This window comes from Euprymna scolopes, chromosome 18 (genome assembly GCF_053919585.1).
Source record: "Euprymna scolopes isolate OS-2025 chromosome 18, ASM5391958v1, whole genome shotgun sequence".
Lineage (NCBI taxonomy): Eukaryota > Metazoa > Mollusca > Cephalopoda > Sepiida > Sepiolidae > Euprymna > Euprymna scolopes.
In genome coordinates this window covers 104,660,462-104,671,651 of record NC_136499.1, presented here as the reverse complement: position 1 = coordinate 104,671,651, position 11,190 = coordinate 104,660,462, and the positions used below count along the sequence as shown (strand labels likewise).

Below are 11,190 nucleotides of genomic sequence, written 5' to 3'. Positions count from 1 at the left end.
GTGAAGTGCTAATGAAAAATCAATCATTTAATTATTTTATAATTCCATGAGACAAATGACCTGGCGATTTGTGGACTTAATTGCTAACCTGGTTAGTTGTCATTGTCATCAATTTCTTTATTCTAATAAACACATTTTTCTACTCATAGTAATGAATATCTCTTTTCTTCTATACTTTTGAAAGGGAAAAAATATCTTATCTACTGTATCAACAAGACCACAAATTATTTAGTATCTTGATTGTTCACAAAAAAACAAAAACAAACACCATGCAAGGTACGTTAGTCAATCTGTGCTATGCAATGGAGAATCACGCAATAGCAACTATGATTACTTATTTGGGTCCACGCACCACGGATTGGGAACTAAAGTTGACAAAGGGCAGGGGGGGGGGCGGCATGACAAGCAATAATAGGCTAGAGTCGTCACTGATTATATATATATATATATATATATATACACGCATGTATTTTTTTTCTAAGAAGGGGAGTATTGCACGAGCCTTTTCAAGTCTCACACAAACACACATTCACATTTCAAGTTATATTACTTGTCGCATACATACGTGCACACAAACATACGCGCCCACGTCCACACACGTACATATATTCACGTTCGCGTACATACACTCAGATTCACGTATACATACACACACGCTAACGTACACACATGTACTCACACACGCGCACACGTACGCACACAAGGACGACGTCACTTCCTTTCAATGGAAATCCACACATGCGCAGAAGACACTCCGGAAACGAGTATAAAAGAAAGAGCAATAAGCGGATCCTCCTTTTTTTTCGGCCCAGCTTTCGAGCTGGTCGGTCTACGGACCGACCGCGTGTACCTCACGCCATTTACTACTATGTGGGAAAAAAAGCTAACAGACCGTATGTACACATTCTCACTCTTTCTCTCTCTATTTACTACTGGTCCCTGAGAACACCACCGCGTAGCTGACTTCTAACATGGCGCGCAGCTTAACTGATGTCAACCCTCTATCTTTGTCTTTGTCTACATGCTGGACTATCATTCCAATTTCCACTACATCACTCACTTCTCTTCCCACGCGCGAACAAACAATAGTGACCCGAACATGAGATGTACACACATTTCCTTTTCTTCCTACAACACCAGTCCCGCAACGAACGATGGTTACACCCGCATGGACATGAATACATGTTATATACTTAAAACATCCATTCTTTCAACAGTAAATAAACGACACGTTTATCTTATCCATCAATTGAGTTTTTGTTTCCTTCAATCCCATTCGTTTCGTTATTTTCTTGTGGCGAGTTAGCGTATTATTATATCCTGGTCCGCAACACCCTTAAGTAATACAATCAACGAAATTTCCACTACTAACGATTACTATGATAGTGTCCCATTGACTTCTGTACACTCTTTAACCCTTATCCTCGAGTGGCCTCTAGGCCTTGATAAGGGATGACTTCTATGTAAAAAAACAAACAAAAAACCTAATAAAACAGCAAAAAAAAAAAAAAAAATACAATGGGCAGGAATTTTAATGATTAAAATAATCTATATCGCTATATATATCATTTTAAGCAAAAACAATATTACGTACTTAATTGTCATGTCGAAAATAGTAATATGTTCAACAATTATGAAAATTCATCGAATAGAACAACTGGTATTGTGTATTTAGTAATAAAAAAAAAGTCTAACCTTATAGACAACAAATATTACATGCCATAAACAAGTAATCTAAAATATTCGTTCCGAGTTATGTCCCCGCTTCAGTCTACTTTATAATGTCTAAGAAAAATGCAATTTTACCCAGTTTTCCGTAAAAATTACTTTTAACTATAGATAACTTTGTATTCGAAGAATTTTCGTAATTTTTAGATATATTACTATTTTCGACATAGCATTTAAGTATTAATTATTGTTTTTGCTTAAAAGGATATGTTTAAAAAAAAATCGATCTGTCGGCTCAAGCATCTTTTTTTTTACTTTAAAAAAACCTTTTAATGTTTGTTGTATTCTACATTTGTTCCCATGTTTATTGTTTTCCTATTTATTGTCATTAATGATCACCCATCTAAGTACTGACCAGGTTAAGCGTTGTTTAACTTGGACACGGTGACAGGGAACTGGTTCAATAATCTACGTAACAGCCGGAAGTAGGTACAAACAGAACTTAATAAGTATATTTCTTTAAAATTCTGCTTATAAATCCCAATATTGTATATAAATTCATTAATAAAAGATTTTATATGTATAAAATGATAGGATAATTTGGAAACTTTATGTGAAACATTTATTTTATAATTTATTTTTGAACTATATTATAATGTGTATATGCAAATAAGGTGCATATGTAAATGATGTTATACAACCATGTAATAAATTGGTATTCGCCGGTGAAAGATTAATGCGAAATGTTTCGTGTATTTTCACTGTTAAAAAAAAAAAGTAGAAAATGATAAAAACTTTAATACAAATAATAAAAACTGTAATAAATGAATTCGTCCATATTAGATAATTAGATCTTAGAAATTTTTATTTTTAAATTTAATAATTTTCTTGGGCCCAGAATAGCAAATAATCTACTTCCGGTCCGTGGCGAAACGCGTGGTGTAAACGTAGGAAATGCGTTTCGTTATTTGTAGAAAACACGAGGAAATACTCCCTACTAATATGTTTATAATGCTTTTCTCGCTTCAAATTTCACAACTTAATTGACGTCTCGTTTCGATTTATTAATTAATTCGAAAGGACACCGTATAATAGATAAAAACCGGCTTTTAGAAGATGAATATATCTATCGTCTTGGTACAACATGAACAGAAAAAGCACATGGATAAATGCGAGTGACTTCTTGGGCGGCGATTATTTTGATAAAACTAACCAGGAATGGAAAACTTATTCAACAATAATTCACTCGCCGATGACTTGGAATCATGGCTTGAGAACGCAACATCCACAACAAAAACTCAGTTTTGTGAAAATTGCGAAAAGCTCACAAAGGTAAAAAAAATATTCAAGAAAATCTTATTTTAAATTAATTTATTTTGTTATGACCGGCAAAAAGCCAATCTAACTGAGCGATTTACTCTTTTTTTTCTTTTTTTAATTAAACAAAATAGGATTTTTAGGTGCTAATGCACTTATTGTACCGCGCTATTTTAGTTTTACAATATATATATTTTTTAAAATTAAATTGTTAGGTGAAAGTACAGATTAGTTACAAAACACCCTCCCTCCTTATGTTAAGAATGGCTTTCTGAATAATAGCGTTATAATTTCAGCACGGTACAATAAGTGCATAAGTATCATTATATATATATATATATATATATATATATATATTATTTTTTGGTGTTAGTGCAGAGAGTGATCCGCGCTATTTTTTAAATCGTATTTCCAAGTTTAATTAAAGTGTTATGATATGTTTTTTTTTATTCAATTGCAAGGTTGAAGTATAGAATAGGTACAAAACACCCTCCCCATGTTAAGAATGGCTTTTTAAATAACGTTTTTTTTTGTTTTTTTTTTTAGATATAACTACTGAATTTTAACGAAACTGTTATTTTTGTTAACCCTGACCTGTTTTAAATTTACTTCAGCAAAGGTCAGTTCGGTGCGGTTCAAATTCTGTAGTAGCACAAAAAACTTAATTGCAGCTACCCCCCCCCCCCCACACATACACCGCAAAAAAAAAAAAATTATTGATAAGAATATTTACTAGACAAGTAGACGCATGTTTTGTCCCGGTTTGTGTACATTTTCAGCGTCCTAAATTCTCTCTATAAAAGATTTTGCACTTGTGCATTTTAATGCCCTCAAACAAAATTGTTTTAATTTTATAATACCACCAGTATTCTATTTGTTAAAATTGTATTCAATATAGAAGGTAGAAATATCCATAAAGATTTGATTTAAGTGTTAAACCTTGCCCTCATTGGCGAGGCAAATAAATAGAAACCGGGAAGGAAGAACGATAGATTTAAATGTTAAATTTGATAAAAAAAAAAAAAAAAAAAAAAAAAAAAACAACAACAAAAAACCCCCGTAAATTTCTTAAAAAGCTAATGAATCGATATAAAATTTGATTAAATATTTTGAATTTTAAAACTTCGAATAATCTTAATGCATGAATGAATGTTATTTGGGACGCTGAAAACGTACACAGTCAAATAGGTTTGCCGCCCCCCCAACTTTCAAAACAAAATTAATAACATTTCATAGAATTTATAAATGAATTAAAAAAAAAAAGAATGAATGAAATTTTACATACACTTCGAAAAAATGTGAGTTTTTATTCATGTAAGTGACAAAAAGAGAAAGTTTATTTTTATTATCGCTTTTCTTCATGAAACTTAAAGAACTTCGTTGCACGTGTTTTTTTGAACTGTAGTTTCAGGGAATGAAAGATAGAATTTTGAATGTTTCGTAATTACATTATTAATTGGACAACATCCTTTTAAAATTATAAGTAATTTAATTCAGGTGAGTTACAATTTTGTCCATTGTCGTGTTATAAAACCGCATATTTATTTTTTAGTGATTATTGACCACACTGGGACTGGGGTAGTAACCGCCACCCGGGACAGTGGGACACTGGGGTAGTAACCGCCACCCGGGACACTGGAGTAGTAACTGCCACCCGGGACACTGGAGTAGTAACCGTCACCCGGGACACTGGAGTAGTGACCGCAACTTGGGACATTGTTGTAGTGACCACCATTCAGGACATTGTGGTAGTGACCGGCACCCAAGAGACTAGAGTGGAGTAATAACTACCACCTAACGACACTGGTTTAGGGACTGTTTTCCTGGTCACTGGAGTAGTGACCACCACCCGGGACTCTTGGCTTAGTAACAGGACAGACCGACACCCAGGACTCTGAGGTAATGACTGTTTGGGACACTGGTTTAATTACCACCACCCAGAATACTGATTAAGTGACCTTCACCTAAAACTGAGTTAATGACCATCTCCTGAGATTCTAGGTTAGTAACTGGGTCTTTGGCTTAGTGTATGGCCTAGTTATTTATGAGGAGGATTAGGGGGAGGAAAGGATGCCATAGAGGGCACAACCAAGAATACCTGGAATGAATAACGTTGGAAGTGTGTAGATTTTGACTCCATATAAACACAGACGAATATTGAAGGTTGAGAACCGATTTTATTTACTACCAAGAATTTGTATTAGGAGAGGCAAAGTGTTCGTAGGATAGAATGTGATTAAACAAAGGAGATGAATGTTCATAAAATGTTTGTAGGTATGTATGAATTGACTAGGAATGAATGTTCGTAAAATGTTTGTAGGTATGTATGAATTGACTAGGAATGAAGATTCGTAAAATGTTTGTAGGTATGTATGAATTGACTAGGAATGAATGTTCGTAAAATGTTTGTAGGTATGTATGAATTGACTAGGAATGAATGTTCATAAAATGTTTGTAGGTATGTATGAATTGACTAGGAATGAATGTTCATAAAATGTTTGTAGGTATGTATGAATTGACTAGGAATGAATGTTCATAAAATGTTTGTAGGTATGTATGAATTGACTAGGAATGAATGTTCGTAAAATGTTTGTAGGTATGTATGAATTGACAAGGAATGAAGATTCGTAAAATGTTTGTAGGTATGTATGAATTGACTAGGAATGAATGTTCGTAAAATGTTTGTAGGTATGTATGAATTGACTAGGAATGAATGTTCGTAAAATGTTTGTAGGTATGTAGCAATTGACAAGGAATGAATGTTCGTAAAATGTTTGTAGGTATGTATGAATTGACTAGGAATGAATGTTCATAAAATGTTTGTAGGTATGTATGAATTGACTAGGAATGAATGTTCATAAAATGTTTGTAGGTATGTATGAATTGACTAGGAATGAATGTTCGTAAAATGTTTGTAGGTATGTATGAATTGACAAGGAATGAAGATTCGTAAAATGTTTGTAGGTATGTATGAATTGACTAGGAATGAATGTTCGTAAAATGTTTGTAGGTATGTATGAATTGACTAGGAATGAATGTTCATAAAATGTTTGTAGGTATGTAGCAATTGACAAGGAATGAATGTTCGTAAAATGTTTGTAGGTATGTATGAATTGACTAGGAATGAATGTTCATAAAATGTTTGTAGGTATGTATGAATTGACTAGGAATGAATGTTCGTAAAATGTTTGTAGGTATGTATGAATTGACAAGGAATGAATGTTTGTAAAATGTTTGTAGGTATGTATGAATTGACTAGGAATGAAGATTCGTAAAATGTTTGTAGGTATGTATGAATTGACAAGGAATGAATGTTCGTAAAATGTTTGTAGGTATGTATGAATTGACTAGGAATGAATGTTCATAAAATGTTTGTAGGTATGTCTGAATTGACTAGGAATGAATGTTCATAAAATGTTTGTAGGTATGTCTGAATTGACTAGGAATGAATGTTCATAAAATGTTTGTAGGTATGTATGAATTGACTAGGAATGAATGTTCGTAAAATGTTTGTAGGTATGTATGAATTGACTAGGAATGAATGTTCGTAAAATGTTTGTAGGTATGTATGAATTGACAAGGAATGAAGATTCGTAAAATGTTTGTAGGTATGTATGAATTGACTAGGAATGAATGTTCGTAAAATGTTTGTAGGTATGTATGAATTGACTAGGAATGAATGTTCATAAAATGTTTGTAGGTATGTAGCAATTGACAAGGAATGAATGTTCGTAAAATGTTTGTAGGTATGTATGAATTGACAAGGAATGAATGTTCATAAAATGTTTGTAGGTATGTATGAATTGACTAGGAATGAATGTTCATAAAATGTTTGTAGGTATGTATGAATTGACTAGGAATGAAGATTCGTAAAATGTTTGTAGGTATGTATGAATTGACTAGGAATGAAGATTCGTAAAATGTTTGTAGGTATGTATGAATTGACTAGGAATGAATGTTCGTAAAATGTTTGTAGGTATGTATGAATTGACTAGGAATGAATGTTCGTAAAATGTTTGTAGGTATGTATGAATTGACTAGGAATGAAGATTCGTAAAATGTTTGTAGGTATGTATGAATTGACTAGGAATGAATGTTCATAAAATGTTTGTAGGTATGTATGAATTGACTAGGAATGAAGATTCGTAAAATGTTTGTAGGTATGTATGAATTGACTAGGAATGAATGTTCATAAAATGTTTGTAGGTATGTATGAATTGACTAGGAATGAAGATTCGTAAAATGTTTGTAGGTATGTATGAATTGACTAGGAATGAAGATTCGTAAAATGTTTGTAGGTATGTATGAATTGACTAGGAATGAATGTTCGTAAAATGTTTGTAGGTATGTATGAATTGACTAGGAATGAAGATTCGTAAAATGTTTGTAGGTATGTATGAATTGACTAGGAATGAAGATTCGTAAAATGTTTGTAGGTATGTATGAATTGACTAGGAATGAATGTTCGTAAAATGTTTGTAGGTATGTATGAATTGACTAGGAATGAATGTTCATAAAATGTTTGTAGGTATGTATGAATTGACTAGGAATGAATGTTCATAAAATGTTTGTAGGTATGTATGAATTGACTAGGAATGAATGTTCGTAAAATGTTTGTAGGTATGTATGAATTGACAAGGAATGAATGTTTGTAAAATGTTTGTAGGTATGTATGAATTGACTAGGAATGAAGATTCGTAAAATGTTTGTAGGTATGTATGAATTGACAAGGAATGAATGTTCGTAAAATGTTTGTAGGTATGTATGAATTGACTAGGAATGAATGTTCGTAAAATGTTTGTAGGTATGTATGAATTGACTAGGAATGAATGTTCGTAAAATGTTTGTAGGTATGTATGAATTGACTAGGAATGAATGTTCATAAAATGTTTGTAGGTATGTCTGAATTGACTAGGAATGAATGTTCATAAAATGTTTGTAGGTAGCTATGAATTGACTAGGAATGAATGTTCGTAAAATGTTTGTAGGTATGTATGAATTGACTAGGAATGAATGTTCATAAAATGTTTGTAGGTATGTATGAATTGACTAGGAATGAATGTTCGTAAAATATTTGTAGGTATGTATGAATTGACTAGGAATGAAGATTCGTAAAATGTTTGTAGGTATGTATGAATTGACAAGGAATGAATGTTTGTAAAATGTTTGTAGGTATGTATGAATTGACTAGGAATGAAGATTCGTAAAATGTTTGTAGGTATGTATGAATTGACTAGGAATGAATGTTCGTAAAATGTTTGTAGGTATGTATGAATTGACTAGGAATGAATGTTCGTAAAATGTTTGTAGGTATGTATGAATTGACTAGGAATGAAGATTCGTAAAATGTTTGTAGGTATGTATGAATTGACAAGGAATGAAGGTCGTAAAATGTTTGTAGGTATGTCTGAATTGACTAGGAATGAATGTTCATAAAATGTTTGTAGGTATGTATGAATTGACAAGGAATGAATGTTCGTAAAATGTTTGTAGGTATGTATGAATTGACAAGGAATGAATGTTCGTAAACTGTTTGTAGGTATGTATGAATTGACAAGGAATGAATGTTCGTAAAATGTTTGTAGGTATGTATGAATTGACAAGGAATGAATGTTCGTAAACTGTTTGTAGGTATGTATGAATTGACAAGGAATGAATGTTCGTAAAATGTTTGTAGGTATGTATGAATTGACAAGGAATGAATGTTCGTAAAATGTTTGTAGGTATGTATAAATTGACAAGGAATGAATGTTTGTAAAATGTAACTTATCTTTTTGAGATGGAGAGGGTTAGGGTAGTCCGATCATCCTGCTGTCGGTGATGCGTCTCCTGGCTTGTAACTGGAAAGTGAGGGTATTCTTTCATCAGCTCTAGCAGCCCGGCGTCTTCGTCGTCTTTCTCCTCCTCTCCCTTCTTTGGTTTGTGTGAATTAGGCATCGTTTCGAATTGAAGGCGTTTGGCCCATAACATGAGAGCGTAGTCGGTTTCAGTTCACTGGTGCCTTATTTCTTTTTCTTCTTCATCTCTTTAGGTCGGGTGGGAGAATGTCCGTGCGTTTGCTGACGCAGCTGGGCAAAAATCTCCTGTTCCCTCCTCTCTGTTCCCTCAAATACCTCGTTTTTATAGTGGCAAACTGGCTTCCAGCGACTGTGATATTTGAGGTGTTTATTTTAGGCGCGGAGCTCTGCCATTGGTTGATAATTATTTTGTGGTTATCTTATTTTTTTCTTCCCAAGCGGAAGCGATGCGTGGAGCCATGTGCAAACGACGATTTTTTATTTTGTCTCTCATGGTGGATACGTTAACATCCGGTTGGCTGCCAATTCTTATCATGTTCCCACAAGTGACCGCCACGGGGATCTCTGGTTAGTGAACAATATCTGTGACTCTAAATTATTTGCCGCTAGCTAGAATTCTGTGTTAGTAACCACCACCCAAGGACACTGGGGTAGTGACTACCACTCGGGACACTGGGGTAGTGACCACCACTCGGGACACTGGGGTAGTGACCACCACCACCCGGGACTTTGGAATTGGATAATAACAAGGACTGTGTTAGTAACTGACAACTCAGACTCTGAATTAGTGTCTGGGTCTTTAGGTTAGTGACCACTATTGAAAACCTTTACTAGTGACCAGGACTTTGTGTTAGTGACTTCACCTAGTACTCACTAACTGAAATGAAAATTATCTGGTCAGAAGCAAAATTTGATTTGTTGGTTTAAATGATTTTTTGTGTGACACAACCGTAACAGTAGCAGCTGAGGAGGTGGCCAACAGCAATTATCAGGGCAGACTTGGCTGAGCTTTCAGATTTACAAGCGGTCAACCTTCTACAGTAGAATAATGATTGCTTAACCATTTTGTGCCATCTTGCTCAAGGTCATCTGATTTGAGATGTGGTGCAGACCAGCTAAGAGTCGGACTCAATCCGACTAGGATGAACACTGTTATGACAACGTATCAGAAGATAGACAATCATTAAAGATTCCCAAAACTGTTGATTTAAAAAAAGTATCCTTCTTTTTCAAGGAAATTCTGAAATGTACACATTTTTATGGGGAAATTGAGGTGGATCACTGGCAGCACAGGTTGGGAGTTTGGCACTTAAACAGTGTGAGACACGGATAGAAATTGCATTCCAAGTAAAAATCGTTTAATATACTTCAGGGTTTGCAAAAGCTTGAAAATTTCTTTAATTTTGATTTTTGTCTTGAAAAGGCCTTATTTCTATCATATTACCTTGAAAATATGGAAAATGCTTTTCAAAGTCCTTGAAAATCATTTTTTATGTGCAGTAAAAAGAAATAAATGAATCAAAACAGCTTTTCTTTCAATCAAAATAGCAGTGAGTGTCTGTACAACTGCAAAAAAAAAAAAAAAAATATTAACCATGGTATGCAGGCTCGAATCTAAAATGCAAAAAAAGGGAAGAGAAAAAAGTTACCGACAAATGCTTTTGCCCATCAAACCATGATGACTTATAAACAGCATGACACTGCAAAATAATATGCTTAAACATAGTTTCAGTTTGATATGAGTGCTGACTTGTGAAAATCGCTGCGCAAAAAGTGACCCTCCTTCCAAAAATGGCTCAGTTTTTAACCAATTTTTTTATATTAGTCACCCAAAAGGTTGCGCTTCAAAATGATACCGATCAAAAAAATCCATCGCCTCTGTCAAAAGTTTTAGGAAGACATACAAACATACATACATATAAACATTTAAACAGATGAGATTTATATAATACAGATGATTTATATAAAACAGGTGAGATTATATAGTAGAAGACCGATATTGTTTTAACATTTTTTGAGATAGAAAAGTGAAACTAGTTTCCATTTTTCTCTATTTTATTTGTACCGTCCAAGGCGATGATTCATTTAAAGAATTGTTTCTTATACAGAGACTCCCTTTTTTTTTTTTTTTTTTTTTTTTTTTGTATTTTATGTTTCATAGTTTTTAAATTGTTACTTGGGTTAACTTCGTTAACCATGCTTTGAGAAGCACCGGCATTTATTTCATCTAGCAGGACCTGTGGAAATTCCACAGCAGCTTCTTTCATATGTAATATATTGCTGCTGGGCATTCTGTGGGCGTTCAGTGTGAATGGAGATGCCGCGATATTATTGTAACCCTTTTAATAAAACTGTAAAATTATTTATCTATGTAATCCGGTTAACGTAGTGTCAGAATATATCTGGT

The 11,190-nt window shown here is 33.6% G+C and overlaps 1 protein-coding gene across 1 annotated transcript in view; it reads left to right on the top strand.

Moving 5' to 3' along the window:
- Positions 1-2,750: 2,750 nt before the first annotated feature.
- LOC145297730 (uncharacterized) overlaps positions 2,751-11,190 on the top strand; it is a 202,430-nt gene continuing 193,990 nt past the window's right edge. The window contains exon 1 of the mRNA XM_080143947.1: positions 2,751-3,000. Coding sequence (XP_080000073.1) covers positions 2,887-3,000 — 114 coding nt within the window. The 5' untranslated portion in view covers positions 2,751-2,886. The remainder of the gene's footprint in view (positions 3,001-11,190) is intronic.